This window comes from Callithrix jacchus, chromosome 22, assembly GCF_049354715.1.
Source record: "Callithrix jacchus isolate 240 chromosome 22, calJac240_pri, whole genome shotgun sequence".
Lineage (NCBI taxonomy): Eukaryota > Metazoa > Chordata > Mammalia > Primates > Cebidae > Callithrix > Callithrix jacchus.
In genome coordinates this window covers 34172955-34199009 of record NC_133523.1, presented here as the reverse complement: position 1 = coordinate 34199009, position 26055 = coordinate 34172955, and the positions used below count along the sequence as shown (strand labels likewise).

Below are 26055 nucleotides of genomic sequence, written 5' to 3'. Positions count from 1 at the left end.
TCGTTGTTGTCGTTCCAGCTCCTTGGGGGCAGTGAAGGGAAAGGCTCTCGCAGCAGCCGCCACACTTTCCGGCGGCAATGACACTTCTTCGCAGGCGCAATTGGCGCGTGCGCATTCGCTCCACTAGAGCTGGACGGACAGCGTGAGAAAAAGCCTACTGTATCCTAATGCGCAGGCGCCTCTCGTGGCGCCGGGGCGGGGCTAAGCTTTTCCCCGGCCTCACAGTCCCAGTTCCAGTGCCGGGGGCGCGGGAGCGTGCGCGCGCGAAGTCCCCGGGAAGCTGCCGGAGCGCTGGCGGCGTGCGCGCGCGTTGTATTGCGTGCGGCCATAAAGCCACCGAGCCCTGCGGGAATGCACGCCGCAGCCCTCCCTTTAGGTCATGGACAAGTTCCAAGGGAGATGCCCTCTTGCGGTCCCTCTTGCCTCAGGCCTGGGCCCCCGGTGCAGGATCCTGAGCTCTCCAGTTTCAAGTCCCGGCCCTTGGTCCCCAGCTCCAGGAGGAGGGTCCCACGAAGCTATTGTTCTCTGCAGGGCAGGGGCTGGGGTGAGGGCTCCTGGACTTCCCCGGATCGCGCCCCGTCTCCATTAGGTTCCGGTCTTGGAGATGAGGGAGAGCGTCCCAGCTGTACAGCCATGAATTATATTATGTTCAGGTTTTGTACAGTTATGTGCCATGTATGTGGAGGTATATGCCCTGGGTACATCCACATGTGTACTGTGCACACAGATAACTAGGCATATGCACGTCTACACGCCTGCGCACTGCAGAGGAGGTAACCTAAGTGCACGTTTGTGCCAGGTGAACAGGCATGAACACTGCATAGCCATCCCTGTGCAGACTTGCCGCCTTCAGGTCGTGGCCAAACCTTCAAGCACCCCGCAGAAGTTTAGCCATTCTAGGAGACGGGGGCGGGGGTTCCAAGGCACCCCTTACCCCAAGTTACGATTAAGATCATTTGCATCACATTTACATCCAGCCCCGGGCCTTGGGGGTTAAGGATGGTCCCTTGGGTCCCAAGACAAGCTGCCCCTCAGAGGCTCTCAGAGCCCAGGGGACGGGGGTGGAGCCCGTTGCACAGCCCTGCAGTGCAGCTGGGGCAGGAAGCGAGAGTGGGGTGGGGGGAGGCCACAGCCCGCGGAGGCAAGGCGGTTGCAGGGCTTCTGGGGACGGAGGGAGGTGCCAGAACTTGAGCCCTGAGGCCCTGCTGGCCCCTGGGCGCAGGCCCAGCTCCGGCCCCCAGGGATGGACCTCGTGGACCCTGACATTTTCAATAGAGACCCCCGGGACCATTACGACCTGCTGCAGCGACTGGGTGGCGGCACATATGGGGAAGTCTTTAAGGTGAGGAAGCCCCTCCATCCCCAATACCCTTAAACCAGTGACCTTTAAGGCGAGGCCTCGGTAGGGAGGAGGCTGCAAGAGGGGGGTCCCAGTCCTTGGCCTTGACTCAGGGATGCTGAGGAGAGACTCCGGCAAATGGAATCTGCCTGACTGCCAACTTCCCCTTTGCAAGGCTCGAGATAAGGTGTCGGGGGACCTGGTGGCACTGAAGATGGTGAAGATGGAGCCTGGTGAGGAGGGAACCCGGAGCTCCTTCCCCGCGTCCCCAGCTTGGCCTCCTGGGAGACTGGGATCACCTCCCGTAGCTCTCTCTGTGCAAGCTGCCTTTTCTCTCCCGCCCTCCAGACGACGATGTCTCCACCCTTCAGAAGGAAATCCTCATGTTGAAAACTTGCCGGCATGCCAACATCGTGGCCTACCATGGGAGTTATCTCTGGTGATGAACCTCAGACCCACCCTGGCACCCAGCCCAGCCCCTAACTCAGAGCCCCTGTTTCTTGATGGGGGCACCCTCAGTTCTTTTTTTTGAGACGAAGTCTTGCTCTGTTGCCCAGGCTGGAACGCAGTGGTGCCATCTCGGCTCACTGCAACCTCCACCTCCCGGGTTCAAGCATTTTTCTGCTTCAGCCTCCTGAGTAGTGGGGATTACAGGCACCCGCCACCACAGCCAGCTAATTTGTGTATTTTTAGTAGAGCAGGGTTTCACCATGTTGGCCAACCTGGTTTTGAACTCTTGTCCTCCTAATCCACCTGCCTCGGCCACCCAAAGTGCTGGGATTACAGGCATGAGCCACCGTGCCCGTCCTTGACACCCTCAGTTCTAACCTTGAACCTCCATTTCTCACCATAACCCAACTTCCCATCCTGGACCCCTATTTTTAACTGGCCTAACCCTACCCGATCCCCACTCCTAAGTCCCACTTTTCGAGCAGCCTCTAATCTCATCTCCAATCCTGAATTCACATTTCTGACCAAGAGTACACCAAACTGATCTCTTCATAACTGAATCTGAAATCAACCTCCTTGAAACCAATCTCTCGTCATTCTGCCCTTTGCTTCCCCCAGTTTCACGCTCTGCTCCTTTAATTTAAACTCCTAAATTCCCTGATCCCCAAATTAATATTCCAGATGCCCCAATAATGACCTCTGCTCCCCAGAACAGGTGTCCTGGGCCCCGCTATCCCCTCCAAACCTCCACAACCCATGAGATCTCTTCCCTGTCTCCTGGGTTGGCATGGGACGGCAGAGGGGTCCCACCTAAAGACCTAGGTTCGAGCTGAGTTGCCCACCCCCCCCACATTTCCTCTCTGAGCCTTAACTTCCTCATCTGTAAAATGGGAATGAAACAACCTCACTCTGGTAGACAGGAGAGATGGAGCTATGAGAGCTGTTGTTACATTACTGAGCTAGAACAAGACAGAGGCAAAGCAGGGGCTTTCCTGGAAATAAGAATGTAGCACTGCTCTTACTATTCTGATTCTCCAACCACTTCAGGTTGCAGAAACTCTGGATCTGCATGGAATTCTGCGGGGCTGGTTCTCTCCAGGACATCTACCAAGGTTAGAGAAGGGACAAGGGGACCCAGGCACCCCTCCCACCCCCATGCCCCCACCCCCAAATTCACCTCTTCCGTTGCTGTGTGTGTGTCTCATGGGAACTGTCTTTCTGGGCCATATTTCAAATTCCTGGGCTCAACTGATCCTCTTGCCCTGGGCTCCCAAAGTGTTGAGATTACAGGCTTGAGCCACTGTGCCTATTTTTTTTTTTTTTTTTTTTAATATAACCTCTGGGCCAGGTGCAAGGACTCACACCTATAATCCCAGCACTTTGGGAGGCCAAGATGGGCGAATCACCTGAGGTCAGGAGTTCGAGACCAGCCTGGCCAACATGGTGAAACTCTGTCTCTACTAAAAATACAAAAAATTAGCTGGGCGTGGTGGCAGATACCTGTACTCCCAGCTACTTCGGAGGCTGAGGCAGAAGAATCGCTTGAATATGGGAGGCAGAGGTTGCAGTGAGCTGAGATGGCACCACTGCACTCCAGCCTAGGCAGCAAGAGCAAATATCTGTCTCAAAAAAAAAATATATATATATATATAATATATATATATTATATAATTATATTATAATATATATATTATATAATTATATATAATATAAATATATATATATATATTATATATGGCCTCTAACTCCTTCCAGCCCTAGACCTCAAATGTTAGAAAAGGAAAGACTTCATTAAGAAGTCCTCTGGAGGGAAAGTGAGGCCCCCAGAGAGGAAATGAATCCCACAGACCTGAGCTCTGACGGCCTCTCTGTCTGTCTGTCTGTCTCTCTTCTGCCTGTCTGTTGTTCCCTCATCACCCCTCTGAGTCTCTCTCTCTCTCTCTCTCTCTCTCTCTTTCTTTTTTTATTTTGAGAATGGAGGGAGTCTCACTGTTTCACCCAGGCTGGAGTGCAGTGGCACGATCTTGGCTCACTATAACCTCCGCCTCCCAGGTTCAAGCAGTTCTACCTCAGCCTCTTGAGTAGCTGGGACTACAGATGCCAGCCACGAGGCCTGGCTAATTTTTGTATTTTTAGTAGCGACTGGTTTCACCATCATGGCCAGGCTGGTCTTGAACTTCTAACCTCATGATCCACCTACCTTGGCCTCCGAAAGGGCAGGGATTATAGGCGTGAGCCATGCCCGGCGGATCTCTGTCTTTCCAAACGTGTCTGTTTCCTGACATTTTGCTCTCTGACCCCTGTCTTTGTCTCTGTCTCATTTTCTTTGTTTTTTCAATTCCGTTCCTTCCATGTGTCATGTGTAATCTGCCCCCGTTTCTCTTTGTCTCTCTGTCTCTGCGTCTTTCTTTATTTAGCAAAGTCACATCAGGCCCTTGCTCAGAACCCTCCCACAGCTTCCATTTCCCTCGGAAGAGAAGCCCAGACTTCTCATCGGGGTCCACCCAGGCTGGCTGACCTCACCTCCTCCCACTTTCCTCCTCCTCCTCCACTCTGCCGCACCCGCTTTGTGGCTTTCCAGACCCACCAGGGACTCTCCCACCCCGGGGCCCTGCACTTGCTGTTGCTGCTGGTCCCACTCGAAGTGGGAGCCCTCATGTCTTCGCCCGCTGTCACCTTCGCAGAGCAGCCCTGACTGACCACCTGTGGGAAATGTCATAGCCCCTCCTACGCATATCTGTCTTGCTTTATGTTTCTTCTTGCTGTCTATCAGCATCTGAGGAACTAGATCATTTTCTACTTAATAAGTATCTTGCTTACTTTTTTTTTTTTTGAGACCGAGTCTCGCTCTGTTGCCCAGGCTGGAGTGCAGTGGTACGATCTCAGCTCACTGCAACCTCTGCCTCCCGGGTTCAAGAGATTTTCCTGCCTCAGCCTCCTGAGTATCTGGGACTACAGGCATGCATCACTATGCCTGGCTGATTTTTATATTTTAGTAGAAATAGGGTTTTACCATGTTGGCCAGGCTGGTCTGGAATTCCTTACCTCAAGTGATCCTCCTGCCTCAGCTTCCCAAAGTGCTGGGATTACTGGCGTGAGCCACCACACCCGGCCTATTGGCCTCTTTTATTCGCATCACTGCCTCTCTGTCACTGACCACCCCACCATCTCTCCCTTCCCCTGATCTCATCCTGTTTCCCATCTCCCTGTGGCACCCTCTTAGCTGGTGTGGGGGGGCAGGACTCCCCAGCCCAGGTTCCCTGGCTCCCATCCAATGCCTGGCCTGGCTGGGGTGACCTTTGCAGTGACAGGCTCCTTGTCAGAGCTCCAGATTAGCTATGTCTGCCGGGAAGTGCTCCAGGTGAGGAGAGGCCTGGGGATTCTTGGGTGGGGGTGGGCCCCACTCCAGCCCCCAGACACTCACAGCACCCTTGTCCACCCTTCTCCCAGGGACTGGCCTATCTGCACTCACAGAAGAAGATACACCGGGACATCAAGGTAGTCTGGGGGTACAGGGGTGCTGTTGGAGGGTGGGGCCCAGGAGATGGGAGTGGCATTTGGGGGGCTCAGGGTAGTTTGAGCTGCGGGGTGGGGTAGCACTGGGCTGGGGAAAAAGTCTCTGCAGCCTCCCATATCCCCTCTTTTCCCAGGGAGCTAACATCCTCATCAATGATGCTGGGGAGGTCAGATTGGGTGAGTAAGGCTGGGAGTTGCTGATTGAGGGGTGGCTGATTGAGGGGCTGGAGGCACAGTGGACCCCAGATCACTGTGTCTCCCTCTGCTTCCAGCTGACTTTGGCATCTCGGCCCAGATCGGGGCGACGCTGGCCAGACGCCTCTCTTTCATTGGCACACCCTACTGGTGAGGGGCGCCCAGCGGGCAGCGAGGGGTGGAGTGTGGGCCAGTGGCTTTTCCCACCCTGGTTCCCTGGGAACCTCCTTCCTGGCTCCGTGCCCCTGTCTCTTCCTTTCTCCATTGGAGATTCTTTCGTTCTCTCTGGGTCTATCTTGACTTTTCCATTTCTCTCTCTCTCTCTCTGCCTCTTTCTGCCTGTTCCTCTCGGTGATTGTGTTGATTTTTATGTTGACTTCTCTGTCACTCTATACCCATTTCTGTCTTTTTCCTCTAGCTCAGTTTGTAGCACTCTCCGTCTCTTCATTCTGTCTCTCTCCCTCTCTGTCTCTTCGCTCTGTCTCTCTCACTCTGTCTCTTCTCTGTCTTGTCACTCTGTCTCTCTCACTGTCTCTTTGTTCTTCTGTCTCTCTCACTCTGTTCTGTCTCTGTCTCTTCACTCTGTCTTTTTCACTCTGTCTCTTCGTTCTGTCTCTCTCACTCTCTGTCTCTTCGTTCTGTCTCTCTCACTCTGTCTCTTCGCTCTGTCTCATTCTCTGTCTCTTTGTTCTCTCTGTCTCTTCGTTCTGTCTCTCTCACTCTCTGTCTCTTTGTTCTGTCTCTCACTCTGTCTCTTCATTCTGTCTCTCTCACTCTCTGTCTCTGCCTTGCTATCTTTTTGTTTATTTGTTTGTTTTTAGATTCAGGGTTTCACTCTGTGGCCCAGGCTGGATCGCAGAGGCACAATCAAGGCTCATTGTAGCCTAGAACTCTTGGGTTCAGGAGATCCTCCCGCCTTAGCCTCCCAAGTAGCTGGGACCACAGGTATGCAGCATGACACCTGGCTAATTTTCAAAATTTGTGTAGAGATTGGCTTATTTTTTTTTTCTCCTTCAGACAGAGTTTTGCCCTGTCACCCACGCTGGAGTGCAGTGGCATGATCTCAGCTCACTGCAACTTCCGCCTTCCAGGTTCAAGCAATTCTCTGGCCTCAGCCTCCTGAGTAGCTTATACTCACATTATAGACACATGCCACCATGCCCGGCTAATTTTTGTATTTTTAGTAGAGACAGCATTTCACCACATTGAGCAGGCTGGTCTTGAACTCCTGACATCAGGTGATCTGCTCACCTTAGCCTCCCAAAGTGCTGCAATTACAGGCATGAGCCACTGAGATGGAGTCTTGATAAGCTGCCCAGGCTGGTCTCAAACTTCTTGGCCTAAGCCATCCTCCTTGTTCAGCCTCCCGAAGTGCTAGGATTACAGGAGAGAGCCACTGCACCTGGCCTGCGTCTTCGTCTTCATCTGCCTCTGTCTGTCTTTACTCCTATCCCTCTGTCTCTCCGTCTGACTCTCTGTGTGCTGCGTCTCCCCTCACCTCCTTCTCCTTCTCTGCCCCTCCTCCCTTTTCTGTCCCGATGCTACCTTTGGCTCTCTGAGCATGTCTGCCCTCAGGATGGCTCCAGAAGTGGCAGCCGTGGCCCTGAAGGGAGGATACAATGAGCTGTGTGACATCTGGTCCCTGGGCATCACGGCCATCGAGCTGGCGGAGCTACAGCCACCGCTCTTTGACGTGCACCCTCTCAGGTAGGCAGGCTTGGGGTCCCCAGGCCCAGAGATCCTGCCCAGCCCTGACCTGAAGCCACCTCAGCTTCTGCCTTCCACAGCAGGGATACCCAATTCAGGGACTGCCACTTGAGCCTACCTTAGCATGTGCCTCAGCTCTATTTTTAAACTTTAATTTAATTAGGCTGGGTGTGGTGGCTCATGCCTGTAATCCCAGCACTTTGGGAGGCCGAGGTGGATGGATCATGAGGTCAAGAGATCGAGATCATCCTGGCCAACATGGTCAAACCCCATCTTTTAAAAATAAAAATAAATAAATAAATAAAATTTAATTTAATTCAATTTATTTATTTACTTAATTAATTTTTAAGATGGGGTTTCACCATAATGGCCAGGTTGGTCTTGAATTCCTGACCTCAGGTGATCCACCCACCTCGGCCTCCCAAAGTGCTAGGATTACAGGTGTGAGCCACTGCGCCCAGCAATTTATTTTTTTGTTATTTTATTTTATATTTTTATTTTTTTGAGATGGAGTCTTGCTCTGTTTTTTTTTTTTTTAAGACGGGGTTTCACCATGTTGGTCAGGCAGGTCTTGAACTCCCGACCTCAGGTGAGCCGCCCGCCTTGGCCTCCAAAGTGCTTGGATTACAGGCATGAGCCACCTCACCCGGCTCGAGTCTTGCTCTGGAGTGCAATGGCAGATTTTGGCTCACTGCAATCTCCACCTCCCGGGTTTAAGCAGTTCTCCTGCCTCAGCCTCCCAAGTAGCTGGGACTACAGGTGCGTGCTACCATGCCCAGCTAAATTTTGTATTTTAGTAGAGAGGGGTTTCAGTATGTTGGCCAGGATAGTGTTGATCTTTCGGCCTCGTGATCCATCCACCTTGGCCTCCCAAAGTGCTGGGATTACAGGTGTGAGCCACCACACCCCGCCAACTATTATTATTTTTAGAGACAGGATCTCACTCAGTCACCCAGTCTGGAGTACAGCGCCATCCATGATCATCCCTCACTTCAGCCTTGGATGCTGGGCTCAAATGATCCTCCTGCCTTAGCCTCACACGTAGCTGGTCCTACAGGCGAGCATTGCCACACCCAGCTATTTAAAAATTTTTTTTTGTAGAGATGAGGGTCTCATTATGTTGCCCGGCTGGTCTCCAACTCCCGGGCTCAAGCTATCTTCCCACCTTGGCCTCCCAAAGTGTTGGGATTACGGGCACGAGCCACTGCACCTGGCCTTGCCGTAGCTCCATCCGCCATAAATGGCTTCCCCTAGGAGAGCCACCCTGGTGCACTGCAAAACCCAAAACTCACTTCCATTCTGTTTCTCACTTTGCCCTCTGCTGACCTCAGTGCTACTAGGAACCCCTCGAGCCATGAGGTCTGGCCCCTTGAGGGTCTGAGCCCCATGTCCTTTCCCTACCATTCCAGAGTTCTCTTCCTCATGACCAAGAGTGGCTACCAGCCTCCCCGACTGAAGGAAAAAGGCAAATGGTATGAGAGGGTGACAGGAGGGAGGGGAGCGAGGGCAGGGCTGGGGCTGGGTGGCCTGATGGGAGGGTCTCTGGTCCCCTCACCCAGAACCTGGCTTTTTCTTCCCAAGGTCGGCTGCCTTCCACAACTTCGTCAAAGTCACCCTGACTAAAAGCCCCAAGAAACGACCCGGCGCCACCAAGATGCTCAGTGTAACCCTCCCTTCCCCAGGAAGCTCCCCGCAGCCCCCCAGCCCAGGATTCCCCGGGGCCTTCCACAGCTCCTGAGATGGACTCTTGGTGCCCAGGCTGGAGTGCAGTGGCACGATCTTGGCTCACTGCAACCTCCGCCTCCCAGGTTCAAATGATTCACGTACCTCGTATCTGAGGACATGGATAACTTTGTTCCACGGAGCTCCTAAGGGCTTTCCAAAGTCCCTAGTGCCTCAGAACTTCCCAGGACTAGCCCCCACCACCAGAGACACTCCAGGTTGTACTCCAGACCTTTCCAAGATCCCCTGAGTTGCTGGACTCACAAATTCCCAAGGGATTCAAGACTTGTTCCTGGGTGTCCTCTTGAATCCTTGGGGAACCACTGTCTCTTCCAAGACAATTCTGGAATTCTCCCAGCCCCACTCTGAGAACCCTAAATTCTGCTAATTCCTTGAAATTTCTTAGAATCCCCCAGGCTGGCTGGGCACGGTGGCTCATCCCCGTAATGCCAGCACTTTGGGAGGCTGAGGCAGGTGGATCACTTATGGTCAGAAGTTCAACACCAACCTGGCCAACATGGTGAAATCCCATCTCTAGGAAAAATACAAAAATTAGCCAAGTGTAGTGGTGCATGCCTGTAATCCCAGCTACTTGGGAGGCTGAGGTGGGAGAATCACTTGAATCCAGGAGGCGGAGGCCATAGTGAGCCGAGATAGCACCACTGTACTCCAGCCTGGGTGACAGGGTGAGACCCTGTATTTAAAAAAAAAAAATTAGCTGGGCATGGTGGCATGAGCCTCTAATCACAGCTACTCGGGAGACTGAGGAAGGAGAATTGCTTAAGCCATGAGATGGAGGTTGCAGTGAGCCGAGATTGTGCCTGGGTGACAGAGCAACTGTCTAAAAAAAAAAAAATCCCCTCAGGCCTCTGAGTTCCCTGGATTTCCCCATGCTCTCCCTCCACTGGCTCCTTCTCCCTGCCCAGATTCCTTTAGCCCATCCCCAAGGCCCTGCAGCAGCCCTCTCTGTCCACACCAGCCCTCTGGACACGGTCACCTCTTCCCTCCCCCAGCATCAACTGGTATCCCAGCCTGGGCTGAACCGAGGCCTCATCCTAGATCTTCTTGACAAACTGAAGAATCCCGGAAAAGGACCCTCCATCGGGGACATTGAGGATGAGGAGCCCGAGGTGAGAGCCTTGGCTGACAAGAGCACTGGGGACCTCTTGGTCTTTCTTAGGCTGTGCCTGCTGCCCAGCCTGAGAAAGGAGTGGCTTCTGGCCACCTCTCTTAAGGGGAAAGCAGGGTGGGAAGATGGGGAACTTGGTATACAAGGCTGTGTGCCCAGAGGATTACAAGAGAGCAGATGGACCCAGTGGCAGGGTAGGGGGCTGCTTTGGGGTTCTGAGCCCTGACGTGGCTGCCCCTCTGCCCAGCTACCCCCTGCTGTCCCCCGGCGGATCAGATCCACACACCGCTCCAGCTCTCTGGGGATCCCCGATGCAGACTGCTGTCGTGAGTAGAGAATCCTTATGTTTGGGGACACCTGACTCTATAATAGACCTAAGAGATACCCTTCCCTTACCATCGGACCACCAGAGACCCTCAGTATTCATCTGATCCTGTAACAGACCCAATCTCATCAGCACCTGACCCATAAAATTACTGTAGAGGCTGGGTGCAGTGGCTCAAGCCTGTAATTCTAGCACTTTGGGAGGCCAAGGTGAGTGGACTGTTTGAGGTCAGGAGGTTGAAACCAGCCTGGGTTACATGGTGAAACCCCGTTTCTGCTAAAAATACAAAAATTAGCCAGGCATGGTAGTACACACCTGTAGTCCCAGCTACTTGGAAGGCTGAGGTGGGAGGATCACTTGCACGTGGGAGGTGGAGGTTACGGTGAGCCAAGATCACACCACTGCACTCCAGCCTGGGTGACAAGAGTGAGACCATCTCAAAAAAAAAAAAAAAGAAAAGAAAATGACCATAAAGTCCCCAGGGAGACCTCAGAAATCTCATCAGAACCTCGATACCCAAATGGATCCTGAAAATAAATACTGTGTAATTACAGTGAGCCCCCAGCTTCCTGATCCCAAATCTTACTTGTTTATTTTTTTTGTGACAAGGTCTTGCTCTGTCATCCAGGCTGGAGTGCGGTGGCGTGATCACAACTCACTGCAGCCTCAAACTTCTTGGGCTCCAGCAATCCTCCCATCTCAGCCTCCTCAGTAGCTGGGACTACAGGCTTATCCACCACACTTGGCTTTTTTTTTTGAGATGGAGTCTCACTCTGTTGCCCGAGTACAATGGTGTGATCGTGGCTGACCACAACCTGTCTTCTAGGTCCAAGTGATTCTCCTGACTCAGCCCCCCGAATAGCTGGGATTATAGGTACACACCACGATATCCAGCTAATTTTTATACTTCCTTTTTCTTTTTTTTTTTTGTTTTGAGACAGAGTCTTGTTCTGTCGCCAGGTGCCAGGTTGGAGTTCACTGGCACGTTCTTGGCTCACTGCAACCTCTGCCTCCTGGGTTCAATCAATTCTCCTGCCTCAGCCTCCCAAGTAGCTGGGACTACAGGTGCACATCACCATGCCCAGCAAAGTTTTGTATTTTAGTAGAGTTGGGTTTTCACCGTGTTGGCCAGGATGGTCTCGATCTCTTGACCTCGTGATCCGCCTGCCTTGGCCTCCCAAAGTGCTGGGATTACAGGTGTGAGCCACCGCACCCGGCCTAATTTTTGTATTTTCAATAGAGACAGGAATTCACCATGTTGGCCAGGTTAGTCTCAAACTCCTGACCTCAGGTGACCCACCCACCTCAGCCTCCCAAAGTCTTGGAATTACAAGTGTAAGCCACCTTGCCTGGCCACTTGGCTAATTTTTAATCATTTTTTGTAGAGATGGGGTCTCGCCATGTTGTCCGGGCTGATCTCAAACTCATGGGCTCCAGTGATCTGCCTGCCTCAGTCTTCCAAAATCCTGGGATTATAGGCGTTAGCCACTGCACCCGGTCTTCATCCCAAACTTGACCCCCAAATGAGACCCTTGTAAACCAAGACCCCTCTCTGAAAGGGACAGTTCCCTACGATCCTTTGCAGTCCCTTAGATCCTGACTGCAAATCCCCCAATTCTACTCTTTCTGTTCTTAAAGCCCTTTCCCCCAGCTCACTGTGGGCTATCTCCCCCCATCCACCCTAGGGCGGCACATGGAGTTCAGGAAGCTCCGAGGAGTGACCAGACCCCCAGCCGACACAGTGAGATGCTGCCCTCCACTCCCCACCACACCCCCTGCTTCCCCGAGGCCTCTGTTGACCCTTTTCCTACTCCACAGGCTCGCCTACAGCCCACCAGAGACCTCAAGAGCAGCAGCCCCAGGTCAGGGACCCCAGGGAGGGCGGTGAGGGTCTGGGATGTGTGCCAGGCCCCCAAGGCTCATACCTCTCACCCTTCAGGAAGCAACTGTCTGAGTCGTCCGATGATGACTATGACGACGTGGACATGTAAGTGAGGCCCTGCCTGCGGCTCGGGCCCCACCTCAGCCCCCACCTTCCTATAAGCCCCCGACATGACCTTTCCTCTACTCCTGAACCCACTGCACCCCTGCCTGTCTTCTAGCCCTGAGCCCTGAGTCCTGACCAGACCCTCAGTGCAGCTCCCTAGGCCCTGTTCCCTAACTCCACCTCCCTTAACCCTTCACCTCCAACCCCTGATGCCCAACCTCATGCCAGCTCCAGCTCCTACCTTCCTTCTACTTTCTGTTTTTTTTTTTTTTTTTTTGAGACAGAGTCTTGCTCTGTCACCCAGGCTGGAGTACAGTGGTGCAATCTTGGCTCACTGCAACCTCTGCCTCCTGGGTTCAAGCAATTCTCCTGCCTCAGCTTCTCGAGTAGCTGGGACTACAGGCACATGCTACCACACCCAGCTAATTTTTGTATTTTTAGTAGAGACGGGTTTTCACCATGTTGGCCAGGATGGTCTCAATCTCTTGACCTCATGATCTGCCCGCCTCGACCTCCAAAGTGCTGGGATTACAGGCATGAGCCACCGTGCCCAGCCCCTTCTACCTTCTGATACAATCTTTGGCCTGACCCCCAATGTCAGCCCCTCACCTGCTTTCTACCCCAGAGCTCACCCTAGTTCCTTCTAGAATGTACCACTGCTCCAATCTCTGACTCGACCCAATCTATCCTGCATGACCCTGGACCCTTAGCCACGTCCTAGTCTGAAACTCCTCCTACATGTCACTCTCACTCCAGACCCACCCCAGCCATCAGCCCCAGCCCTCAGCTTTTTCTGACTTTTTGCCTACTCTCAGGCTGAAACTTGGCACCTGGAAATTTCCCCAAGGCCAGACGCTGAGCTCCAGATCCAGATGCAACAGTCAGCCCAGGCCCCCATGTTCCGCAGTCCACAGGCAGACTCAGGCTCCAGGCGCGTGCACTGCTCCACCCCTCACGTGTGACAGCCTGTGTGTGGTGCCAGCACAGGGAGAGCTGGGCCACAGCGCTAATGTCACCTGTGTCACTAGGGTGGCGTAAAGATGCCAAGCCGTGGTGCAATCTTGGCACTCCACCTCCAAGAGCTGCTGTTACTGTTATTCATCCTATTTTTTGAGACAAGCTAATCATTTTTTGTAGAGATGGAGTCTCGCCATGTTGTCCAGGCTGGTCTCAAACTCATGGTTTGCTTTGGTGCCCAGGCTGAGTGCAGGGGTGCGATAATGGCTCACTGCAGCCTCAACCTCCCAGGTTCAAGCGATTCTCCCACTTCAGCCTCCTGAGTAGCTGGGGCCACAGGTGCTCCCTACCACGTCTGGCTAATTTTTAAATTTTTTTGTGGAGACAGCTTCTCACTGTGCTGTCCAGGCTGGTCTCAAATTCCTGGGCTCAAGCCATCCTCCTGCCCTGGCCTCCCAAAGCGCTGTGATTATGGGCATGAGCCACCATGTTTGGCCTGGTTATTAATCCTTTAATCCTCAGTTCCAGCCAGAATCAGTCACCGTTAAGCCTCCTCACCTCAAACCCCAGTCCCAGGCCTCCAGCCCAGAACCACACTGTCTTCCCTGAGTCCTTGCTTCCCAGGCCCCCAGCGATTGAGCCCATCTTTGTGTTTCAGCCCCACTCTTGCAGAGGACACACCTCCTCCACTGCCCCCCAAGGTAAGGCCCTGGGCCAGAGCTGGGAGGATGGGGCCTCAGGGCTGCTGGGGGCCAGCAGGCCAGGTCCTTAGATGCCGGGATACTGGGCTCTCCAGGGCAGGGAGTCGGGGAGACCAGGATCATGGCTACATTGGCATCTGGAAGTGGCATCCCTCAACATCAGGGTGGGATTCAAAATATTTAGCCTCTTGGACACTGGTCAGTAGCTGGTCCCAGGAAGCCCCTGCTGTATCCAGCATTTACCCATTAGTTTCTAGAGTGTGTTAATGTCCAGGCTGGGGGTGTCAGGGGAAGCCTGGAGGGGGCCTAGGATGTTGTGGGAAGGGTCAGAGCCATGGCTTTTAGTTCTAGTGGAGGCAGGGACTGGAGTTGCAAAAGGGCGCCCTCTCTGAGATCATCTGATGTATTTCCCCACACTCTGTTCCTGTCTCCAAAGCCCAAGTTCCGTTCCCCATCAGACGAGGGTCCTGGGGGTATAGGGGATGATGGGCAGCTGAGCCCGGGGGTGCTTGTCCGGTGTGCCAGTGGGCCTCCACCACACAGCCCCCGTCCTGGGCCTTCCCCATCCACCAGCAGCCCCCATCTCACCGCCCATTCAGGTAATGGGACAGGCTGGGGTGGAGGGTGGGAAGGGGTGGGGGGTATTGGGGGCTGATTTTTGCCTAACCCTTCTCAGAACCCTCACTCTGGAACCCACCCTCCCGAGAGCTTGATAAGCCCCCACTTCTGCCCCCCAAGAAGGAAAAGATGAAGAGAAAGGTGAGGTTCAGCTCTGCTGAGGACTCAAACCTCTGAACAGGGCTGCCTGGTGGGGTGAGGAGGGGGTGGCAGGACTGACAGTAACAGGTGACATTTGTTGAGCATTTCTCTGTGCCCGACACTGACCTGTGCCTGGCTCTTTTTTTTTTTTTTTTTTTAAATATTTTTAAAAGGGTATTTGAGGCTGGGTGCGGTGGCTCATGCCTGTAATCCCAGCACTTTGGGAGGCTTAGGTGGGTGGATCAAGAGGTCAGGAGTTCAAGACCAGCCTGGTCAGCATGCTGAAACCCCATCTCTACTAAAAATACAAAAAATTAGCTGGGCATTGTGGCACACGCCTGTAGTCCCAGCTACTCAGGAGGCTCAGGCAGGAGAATCACTTGAACCCGGCAGGCAGAGGTTGCAGTGAGCCGTGATAGCGCCACTGTACTCCAACCTTGGCCAGGTGTGGTGGCATGCACCTGTAATCCCAGCTACTTGGGAGGCTGAGAAGAAGAATTGCTTGAGCCTAGAAGGCGGAGTGTACATGCAGTGAACCAAGATTGCGCCACTGCACTCCAGCCTGGTGACAGAGTGAGACTCCATCTTCGAAAACAAAACTGATGGCTGGGTATGGTGGCTCACGCTTGTAATCCTAGCACATTGGGAGGCCGAGGCAGGTGGATCACATGAGGCCAGAAGTTCAAGACCAGTCTGGACAACATGGCAAAACCCCATCTTTACTAAAAATACAAAAATTAGCTGGCTGTGGTGGCTCATACCTGTGGTCCCAGCCTGGGCAACAGTGAGACTGTTTAAAAAAAAAAAAAAAAAAGCTGATGATTTAGAATAGTGGAAGAAAAACTTAAAAAAAAGAAAAAAAAAACTGAAAAGCAAACTCAATATATGAAAAAGTATATTACAGAGGTAGATTATGGGAAATGACACCAAGGTAAGAGGTAGGATTTGAACCCTGACACTCTTGCTCCAGAGTCTTAACCACTGTTCCTTCCTGTTCTCTGCTCTCTTTGCTGGATCTGCTGCCGGGGTCCCCGCGGCCTGCCCAGGGATGCGCCCTTCTGGTAAAGCTATTCAATGGCTGTCCCCTCCGAATCCACAGCACAGCCGCCTGGACACACCCCTCCACTAAGGGTGGGCATTCAGGTCAAGGAGATCCTGCAGGGAATGGGGGAGCAAAAGCAGGGATGGGGAGGAGCCTAAATAAGGCACAAAGGTAGGGAGGGGGAGGAGCTTAATGGGGGCAGGGCGTGGCCAGGCCAAAACAGGGGCGGAGCTTATTACACAGGATTTGGTGATCAAAGATGCGTAGAGGGCAGCCAGGTGCAGTGGCTCACGCCTGTAGTCCCAGGCGTGAGGCTAAGGGAGTGGATCACTTGAGGTCAGGAGTTCAAGACCAGCTTGACTAATATGGTGAAACCCTGTCTCTACTAAAAATAAAAAAGATGGGTTGGCCAGGTGTGGTAGCTCATGCCTGTAATCCCAGCACTTTGGGAGGCCGAGGTGGGCAGATCACCTGAGGTCAGGAGTTCGAGACCAGCCTGACCAACATGGAGAAATCCCATCTCTATTATACAAAATTAGCTGGGCATGGTAGTGCTTGCCTGTAATGCCAGCTACTTGGGAGGCTAAGGCAGGAGAATCACTTGAACCTGAGAGGCAGAGGTTTCGGTGAGCTGAGATCATACCATTGCACTCCAGTCTGGGCAACTAGAGCGAAACTCCATTTAAAATGAATAAATAAATAAAAATTAAGAAAGAAAGAACCACCAGAACATGGGTAGTCAAAGGGAGGAAGAATGAGACTGGCTTGAGGGACTGTATGTTTGGGGAAACAGAGGCTGAGTGTATTGGTTTGGAGAAAGAGTAGAGGGTCAGAACTGGTGCCAGGGTGCCAGTGTTTAAGGTCAGACAGGTGGGGATCTGGGAGGCCCCAGGATGATGTCGGTCTCAGCATCCTTGTCTGTGCCTCCAGACCAGCACCTGCTCCTGGGGGCAGAGGAAGGCATCTTCATCCTGAATCGGAATGACCAGGAGGCCACACTGGAGATGGTGAGGAACCATACCGGGCTAGGGCAAGGGCAGGGGCTGGAGTTGGGGGTTGCTGGGGTGTCACCAGAGCCGTGTCTCCTGCTTCCCTGCAGCTGTTTCCTAGCCGGACTACGTGGGTGTACTCCATCAACAACGTTCTCATGTCTCTCTCAGGTCTGGCTGTGGGCAGTGGGTGGGATGGGGTCAGAGGTTAAGGGGTCAAGGGTTTGGGGGCTGCGAAGTAGATGGGCACAGCCGAAAAAAATACTTAGACTCCCTGGTCACAAAGTCCTAGGTTCAAATCCCAGCCACTTTTTCACTGTGCTCCCCTAGTCTCAGTTTCTCCATCTGTAAAATGGGGTTCACAATAGTCCTCACCTCTCAAGTCAGTTTTGAGGTAGTGTCTACAATAAATTAGTCTTTTTTTTTTTTGAGACAGTCTTGCTCTGTTGCCCAGGCTGTATGGAGTGCAGTGGCACGATCTCGGCTCACTGCAATGTCTGCCTCCTGGGTTCAAGTGATTCTCATGCCTCAGCCTCTTGAGTAGCTGGGATTACAGGTGTGCACCACCACACCCAGCTACGTTTTGTATTTTTAGTAGAGATGGGGTTTTACCATGTTGGCCAGGCTGGCCTCAAACTCCTGGCCTCAAGTGATCTGCCTGCCTTGGCCTCCCAAAGTGTTGGGATTACAGGGATGAATCGCCACACCTGGCCTTAAATTAGTCTTTTTTTTTTTTGAGACCAACGAGTCTGACTCTGTTCCCTAGGCTGGAGTGCAATGGCATGATCTTGGCTCACTGCAACCTCTACTTCCCAGGTTCAGGTGATTTTTGTGCCTTAGCCTCCCAAGTAGCTGGGACTACAGGTGTGAGCCTGTAGTCCCACCTGGCTTTTTGTTTTTTTGAGACAGAGTCTCGCTTTGTTGCCCAGGCTGGAGTATAATGGTGCAATCTCAGCTGACCGCAACCTCTGCCTACTGGGTTCAAGGGGTTCAAGTAATTCTCCTGCCTCAGCCTCCTGAGTACCTGAGATCATAGGTGGCCAACACTGCGCCTGGCTAATTTTTGTATTTTTAGTAGAGACAGGGTATCACCATGTCAGACTGGTCTCAAACTCCTGACCTCAGGTAATCCCCCTGCCTCGGCTTCCCAAAGTGCTGGGATTACAGGAGTGAACCACCACATCCAGCCTTAAAACTTTATAATATGTGTAACTTCATCTGACTGGTTATATGTCCACAGTTTCTGATGTTGCTACAAACACGAGGATAGAGATCATATTCACCAGAGCCAAGCACAGCAAGCCTGGCCTGCAATGGGCCTTTAATCTATGTGGAGTGAGAAATGAATGAATGAATGAAAAATACTTGAAACTTGCAGGCTTGGGATTTTCAGACAAAGGAATGGGACCCAGGGAAGGGATGGAGGAAAGGAAGTGGTATTTGGGATCCTATAACTGCCTGCTTCCCCCCACATACAAACACACTGCAGGAAAGACCCCCCACCTGTATTCTCATAGCATCCTGGGCCTGCTAGAACGGAAAGAGACCAAAGCAGGAAATCCGATCGCTCACATTAGCCCCCACCGGCTACTGGCAAGGTACCAGCTCCCAATGAATGGCACCACAGAGCCTTATAATTCCCCCACTCCCACCCCTGTCTACTTCCGTCCTACCCCGCTACACACCTACCTATTCTACAGGAAGAACATGGTTTCCACCAAGATCCAGGACACCAAAGGCTGCCGGGCTTGCTGTGTGGGTGAGAGAGCTTCACGGTGTGCCGAGTGGGCGGGGCTGGGCCAGAGGCGGGGCTTGGGCTGCATCCACCCAAGAAGGTTAGAGTTTAGGCAGCGTGTCAAGAGCCCAGAAGATTGTGGTAGTGTGGGCCTTGTGGGAGGATGGCGAGGAGGGGAGAAGGCATTGATCCTGACCCATCCTTGCCCACGTCGCAGCGGAGGGTTCGAGCTCTGGGGGCCCATTCCTGTGCGGGGCATTGGAGACGTCCGTTGTCCTGCTTCAGTGGTACCAGCCCATGAACAAATTCCTGCTCGTCCGGGTAAGGGGGCTTCGGAAGGTGCTGGGAACTCTGAAGAGTGGGTGGAAAGGGCCTTGCACCCTTTGCGCTTCTCTCGAGAGCTCCATGAAGGCCCACCTCCGTCGAGGCCCCGCCCACTTGCGGTCTGCGCTGGAGCCTCGCCCTTCTGTGGCCATCCTCATCTTTAAGCTCCGCCCCTCACACCTGGGCCTAATTATTCCTCAGGCTCAATGCTGCCACTCCCTGGGTCTCCTAGGAGAGCCCATTTAGGGCCTGTCCCTTTGGGTCTCTAAGCAGGTTTTGCTATCTTTGGGGCCCTGCCCGTCTGTTGCCAAGGTGGTACGCCCCCACGTGGAAGCCACACCCACTCGGAGGCCACTCCCCCGCTTCTACGGACGCACCAGGCCTCACCCCCACCGACATTATTATTTTTTTTTTTGAGACGGAGTTTCGCTCTTACTATCCGGGCTGGAGTGCAATGGCACCATCTCGGCTCACCTCAACCTCCGCCTCCCGGGTTCAAGCGGTTCTCCATCCTCAGCTTCCTGAGTAGCTGGGGTTACAAGCGCATGGCACCACGCCTGTATTTTTAGTAGAGACAGGGTTTCTCAATGTTGGTCAAGCTGGTCTTGATTTCCCGACCTCAGGTGATCCGCCTGCCTCTGCCTTCCAAAGTGCTGGGATTACCGGCCTCTTTTTTGAGAGGGAGTCTTGCTTTGTTGCCGCCCAGGCTGGAGTGCAGTGGCTTGATCTTGTCTCACTGCAATCTCCGCCTCCTCGATTCAAGTGATTCCCGTTTCAGCCTCCGGAGTAGTGGGATTACAGGCATGTGCCACCACACCCAGCTAATTTTTTGGCATTTTTAGTAGAGACGAGGTTTCGCCCTGTTGGCCAGGCTGGTCTCGAACTCCTGACCTCAGGAGATCCGCCCTCCTCGGCCTCCCAAAGTGCTGGGATTGTAAGCGTGAGCCATGACATTTCTAGATCGCATCCTCCAAGACTTAGGGCCTTGGTTCGGAAGTCCCAGGCCGGCTCCAAGCTACTCCCCCCTGAGGCCCGCTCCTGAGCCACCCCTGAGCCCGCCTCTCCCTTTGCGGCCCGCAGCAGGTGCTGTTCCCACTGCCGACGCCTCTGTCCGTGTTCGCGCTGCTGACCGGGCCAGGTTCTGAGCTGCCCTCTGTGTGCATCGGCGTGAGCCCCGGGCGGTCGGGGAAGTCGGTGCTCTTCCACACTGTGCGTTTTGGCGCGCTCTCCTGCTGGCTGGGCGAGATGAGCACCAGTGAGTGGGGCGAAGTCTGGCAGAGGGCGAGGCTGCTGGGGGCGGAGCTTACACGTCCGGGGGCGGGACTGGAGGCGGGGCTTCACTTGGCCTGAGGCACTACCGAACTGAGAAAGGGCTGGAAGGGCGGGGAAGGGATAATGGCAGGTTTTAGTTAATGGGGGAGATTGTTGATGGGGTGAGATCGGGATGGTAGGCAGGGTTTAGCCTACTTGCTTGGGAATTGAGGCGGTGGCTAAAGCAGAGGTACTGGCCTTCTGGGGGTGGTGGGGAAAGGGGAACAGGGTGGGGTCAGTCCTTAACGCACACCCCCAAACAGAGCACAAGGGACCAGTGCAGGTGACCCAGGTAGAGGAGGATATGGTGATGGTGTTGATGGACGGTAAGAACCCTCCTCCCTCCCTTCCTCCCCAGCCCTCCAGCTGAGGTCCCTAGATCTCTGCCTCCGCACTCGTACGTCTCACAACCCCCTGAGCCTCTCTCGGCCTTGCCCCTGTCCCACATAGCTTCAAACTGAATTTATGGATTGGTCCTTTAGTGCCTCTCTAAGCCTTGCTCACAGTTCTTAAAACCCTCTCTCTACCCCCTTCCAGGCTCTCTGAAGCTAGTGACCCCGGAAGGGATACCAGTCCGGGGACTTCCCACACCTGAGATCCCCATGACAGAAGCAGTGGAGGCCGTGGGTCTGTGCAGGGACGGGACAGCCCAGGATCAGGGGTGGGTGCTCAAGTGATCCCCAAGGGTAACGGGCATTGCTTTCTCCTCAGCTATGGTTGGAGGTCAGCTTCAGGCCTTCTGGAAGCATGGAGTGCAGGTGTGGGCTCTAGGCTCGGATCAGGTAAGCCCCTCCATCCAAGCCCTGCACCCTGTCACCCAGCCTCAGTCATCACATTCATCAGATGGGCTCTGAGAAATCCTGAGTTAGAGTGTGAAGTACTGGGTAGGGAAGAATCTTCCAATTTCAGTTCAGACAGATCCCCTTCTTTGCGCCAGGATTTTTTTAAAAAAATACACATATGTATATATATATTAAATATATGTATGTATGTATATTTTATTTATTTATTTATTTTGAGACAGAGTCTTGCTCTGTTGCCAGGCTGGAGTGCAGTGGTACAATCCCGGCTCACTGCAGCTTCCATTTTCCTGTTTCAAGCAATTCTCCTGCCTCAGCGTCCCGAGTAGCTGGGATTATAGGCACCACCACCACGCCTGGCTAATTTTTTGTATTTTTAGTAGAGATGGGGTTTCACCATGTTGGCCAGGATGGTCTTGATCTCTTGACCTCATGATCCATCTGCCTTGGCCTCCTAAAGTGCTGGGATTGCAGGCATAAGCCACCCCGCCTGGCATATATATATTTTTGAGACAGTCTCACTCTTGTCGCCCAGGCTGGAGTGCAGTGGCATTCGGCTCACTGCAACCTCTGCATCTCACTGTAACTTCTGCCTCCTGGGTCCAAGCGATTCTCGTGCCTCAGCCTCCCAGGTAGCTGGGATTATAGGTACCCACCACCACACCTGACTAATTTTAGTATTTTTATTTATTTATTTATTTATTTTAATTTTTTAAATTTTAGTATTTTTAATAGAGATGGGGTTTCACCATATTGGCCAGGCTGATCTCGAACTCCTGACCTTGTGATCTGCTCGCCTCAACCTCCCAAAGTGCTGGGATTACAGGCATGAGCCACCGCGCCTGGCTCCTTACTCTCTTTAAGGGTGACATGTTTGTGGGCACAGTGGAGATGTCCTCCAGGCACTGAGATGCACACTTTTTCTCCCTAGCTGCTACAGGAACTGAGAGACCCTACCCTCACTTTTCGTCTGCTCGGCTTGCCCAGGTATGTTGTGGGGTGGCGGGGAGCAGAAGGACCTGGGAGGGGCTTCTGATGTGAAGAGAGCATTCTGAGGTGTCCCTAGCAAGGTATCTCTAGCCTGGACAGGGTGTCAACTGGTCATCCTGCCTCATTCCTGCCCCCTGGAGTCTATTCCCTGCACTGCAGCCAAGGGAGCATTTTCTTTGTTTTGTTTCTCACTGTGCTCCCAAGCTGGAGCTCAGTGGTGTGAACACGGTTCACTCAGTATCTGGAACTACAGGCATGTGCCACATGCCCAGCAGTTTGTTTGTTTAATTATTTGAGATGGAGTTTTGCTCTTGTTGCCCAGGCTACAAAAATTCGCTGCTGCTCCCAATGTAAATGCAGACTTGCAATGAGTGGGAGCCTTCAGCTGGCCCTTTGGGCATTAAAAAAAAAAAAATTTCAAAAATTAGCTGGGTGTGGTGGCACGTGCCTATAATCCCAGCTAGTTGGGAGGTTGAGGCATGAGAATTATTTGAATCTGGGAGGTGATGGTTGCAGTAAGCCAAGATCACGCCACTGCACTCCAGCCTGGGTGGCAGAGCGAGACTCTGTCTAAAAAAAACAAAACAAATTTCACCAGTTGTCCTAGTGATGCCTGTGATAACGTACATGTATTTTCTGGTCCAGTATCATAGGCTGCATTTAGGAGTCATGTTTCTTTATTATGTAGCCTGGAACAATCATTCAGACTTACTTTGTCTTTCATGAGCTTGTTTCAAGAGTAAAGGAAAGTTGTTTTCTAGAATGTTCCTTGACTGGTGTTGGAGGTTTCCAGGTTCTGCATTTGGGGCAGCAATACTGCAGAAAGATGCTTCTCTCAGCGCCTCATTTCGGGAAGCACACGTGATATTAGTTCGTCTTGTTACTGGTGATATTAACTTGGATATTTGGTTAAGGTAGAATCAGCCAGTTCTCTCCACTGTAAAGTTGGGTTTTTTTCCCCTTTGTTTTTCTTTATTATTATTTTTAAGACAGGGTCTCTCTGTCACCCAGGCTGGAGTCCTGTGGTGCAATCGTGGCTCACTGCAGCCTTGACCTCCTGGGCTCAATCAATCCTCCCACCTCAACCTCCCGGATACTAGGACCACAGGCACATACCACTATGCCTGGCTTAGTTTTCTGTTTTTTGTAGAGACAGGGTTTCGCCATGTTACTCAGCCTGGTCTGGAACTCCTGGACTCAAGTGATTCACCTGTGTAGGCCTCCTCAAGTGCTGGGCTTATAGGCAAAGGCCGCCACACCTAGCCTCTGTTTTCATTGTAATAATAAATATGTTTTGAGGGAGATTAAGACTACGTAGTCTGTAAATATGCCGTTTCTCATCAGATTTTTTACCCACTAGTTTTGTTGTTTTTTGTTTGTTTTTCTTGTTATTTTGAGATGGAGTCTCGCTCTGTCAACCCAGGCTGGAGTGCAGTGGCATGATCTTGCCTCACTGCAACCTCTGCCTCCCAATTTCAAGCAATTCTCCTGCCTCAGCCTCCTGAGTAGCTGGGATTGCAAGCGTGTGTCAGCACGCCCTGCTAATTTTTGTATTTTTAGTAGAGGCAGGGGTTTCGCCATGTTGGCCAGGCTGGTCTCGAACTCCTGGCCTCGAGTGATCCTGGCGCTCAGCCTCCCGAAGTGTTGGTATTACAGGTGTGATACCAGCCTGGCCCACCCACTAGCTTTAGAATCAATTGATGATTTTTCCCTGAATCTGTTATTGTTAGGTGGTTACTACCAATAAATGGCAATTTTCTGATTGTATCTTTCCTTCTGCATGTGTGAGCTGGCATTCTACTCTAGAGAAGGGCTGTGTCTTCTCCATCCCTTCTTTTTTTTTTTTGAGATGGAGTTTCGCTCTTGTTACCCAGGCTGGAGTGCAATGGCACGATCTCGGCTCACCGCAACCTCCTCCGTCTCCTGGGTTCAAGCAATTCTCCTGCCTCAGCTTCCCAAGTAGCTGGGACTACAGGCACGCGCCACCATGCCCAGCTAATTTTTGTATTTTTAGTAGAGACGGGGGTTTCACCATGTTGACCAGGATGGTCTCGATCTCTTGACCTTGTGATCCACCCGTCTCGGCCTCGAAAAGTGCTGGGATTACAGGCATGAGCCACTGTGCCCGGCCATCCATCCCTTCTTTATACCAGCCTGGTCTCATGCATTTTTATTGTATTCTGTGGGTTACAGTCTATTGCTATCACTATTTATTTATTTATGAGACGGAGTCTGGCTCTGTCGCCTGGGCTGGAGTGCATGATCTCAGCTCACTGCTAACTCCGCCTCCCAGGTTCAAGCAATCCTCCTGCCTCAGCCTTTCATGTAGCTGGGATTACAGGTGCTCACCACCATGCCTGGCTAGTTTTTGTGTTTTTATTTATTTGAGATGGAGTCGTACTCTATCGCCAGGCTGGAGTGCAGTGGCATGATCCCAGCTCACTGCAACTTCTGTTTTCTGATTTTAAGCAGTTCTCCTGCTCAGCGTTCCAAGTAGCTGGGACTACAGGCATACACCACACCTGGCTAATTTTTTTTTTTTTTTTTTTTGAGACAGAGTCTTGCTCTGTCACCAGGCTCGAGTACAGTGGCACGATCTCGGCTAATTGCAACCTCCGTCTGCCAGATTCAAGCAATTCTTCTGCCTTAGCCTCCCAAGTAGCTGGGACTACAGGCGTGCACCACCACGCCCAGCTAATTTTTGTATTTTTTTTTTAGTAGAAATGGGGTTTCACCATTTGGCCAAGATGGTTTTGATCTCTTGACCTCAATTTTCAAGAGACCTCAATTGATCCGCCTGCCTTGGCCTCCCAAAGTGCTGGGATTACAGGCATGAGCCACCATGCCCGGCCCAATTTTTGTATTTTTTAGTACAGATGGGGTTTCACCATATTGGCAAGGCTGGTCTCAAACTCCTGACCTCAAATGATCCACCTTCCTAGGCCTCCCAAAGTGCCAGGATTACAAGCATGAGCCACTGTGCCCAGCCTTGTCATTATTTATTTTGAGGCACAAATAATCTCAGATTTAGCCCGTGGGAAGCACTTTACGTATCCCCTGTGTCCTTTCGATATGCCAGAAGGGTCATTTTAAAATCCAAGTCTGATCGTGTCACTCTCTCCCTGCTTAAAATCCTCCCGTGGGCCAGATGCGGTGGCTCACACCTGTAATCCCAGCACTTTGAGAGGCCAAGGAGGGTGGATCACAAGGTCAGGAGGTGGAGACCATCCTGCCTAACACAGTGAAACTCCATCTCTACTAAGAATATGAAAAATTAGCTGGGCATGGTGGCATGTGCCTGTAATCCCAGCTACTCGGGAGGCTGAGGCAGGAGAATCACTTCAACCTGGGAGGCAGAGGTTGCAGTGAGCCGAGATTGTGCCACTGCACTCCAGCCTGGGTGACAGCAGGAGACCCCGTCTTAAAAAAAAAAAAAAATCCTCCCGTGACCTCAAGATAAAGACTCAATCCTGGCCACAGCTCACAAGGCATGACATCTCCAGCCACGTCCCAGCCTTCCTCCTGCCTCAAATGCTTTGCACAGGCTGTTCTCCCCTTTCACCAAGTTCCCTCCTAATCCTCCTTCAGGCTGCACCGTGCATTCTCTGGGGCAATCTGGGCTGATCTCCTGGGTTAGGTTTCCTTGCCACACATGCCGTGCTATTTTGCCCTCATGTAATTCACTGATTCATGTTGACCTCCTTCTCTAGAATGTGAGCTTCCCAAGGCCGGGAACCACATCTGCTCGTTCACTGCTATAGTTCAGCATGGGGCTGGGACAGTCTCTATTAACTACTGTGCGAATGAATGAAGCAATGAACATATGAACGAATAAATGAACTGACTTCTCCCTTCCTTCCGCAGGCCTGTAGTGGTGGAGACACGCCCAGTGGATGATCCTACTGCTCCCAGCAACCTCTACATCCAGGAATGAGTCCCTAGGGGGGTGTTAGGAGTTAGTCCTTGCACCCCCCTCCCCCATAGGCACACTGGTGGTCATGGCATGTCCTCACCTCCCAATAAACGTGACTTTAACCTCCCGTGTCATCTTGTTTTTCTTGGGGGAAACCATTTCTG

The 26055-nt window shown here is 52.4% G+C and overlaps 1 protein-coding gene across 4 annotated transcripts; it reads left to right on the top strand.

Annotated features, from left to right (window-relative positions):
- Positions 1 to 2: 2 nt before the first annotated feature.
- MAP4K1 (mitogen-activated protein kinase kinase kinase kinase 1) lies at positions 3 to 26018 on the top strand. 4 transcript variants are annotated; one of them, XM_035284354.3, is made up of 32 exons: positions 3 to 159; positions 1276 to 1342; positions 1515 to 1572; positions 1688 to 1778; positions 2837 to 2901; positions 5095 to 5150; positions 5240 to 5287; positions 5440 to 5482; positions 5578 to 5650; positions 7076 to 7207; positions 8617 to 8679; positions 8789 to 8870; positions 9943 to 10059; positions 10306 to 10384; positions 12069 to 12124; positions 12202 to 12245; positions 12323 to 12370; positions 13986 to 14028; positions 14465 to 14627; positions 14705 to 14787; positions 15834 to 15918; positions 16760 to 16836; positions 16929 to 16989; positions 18308 to 18416; positions 18519 to 18577; positions 18771 to 18874; positions 19958 to 20132; positions 20452 to 20514; positions 20726 to 20815; positions 20900 to 20970; positions 21920 to 21975; positions 25843 to 26018. In XM_035284354.3, exons 3-32 carry the CDS (start codon positions 1554 to 1556, stop codon positions 25910 to 25912), a joined length of 2325 nt encoding a protein of 774 aa, XP_035140245.1. In that variant the 5' UTR covers positions 3 to 159; positions 1276 to 1342; positions 1515 to 1553; the 3' UTR covers positions 25913 to 26018. The 4 variants fall into 4 exon arrangements, with proteins under 4 accessions (XP_035140245.1, XP_078215421.1, XP_035140243.1 ...); XM_078359295.1 differs by lacking the exon at positions 3 to 159 and having other exon boundaries at positions 1118 to 1342; positions 5101 to 5150; XM_035284352.3 differs by lacking the exon at positions 3 to 159 and having other exon boundaries at positions 1118 to 1342.
- The last annotated feature ends 37 nt before the right edge of the window (positions 26019 to 26055 follow it).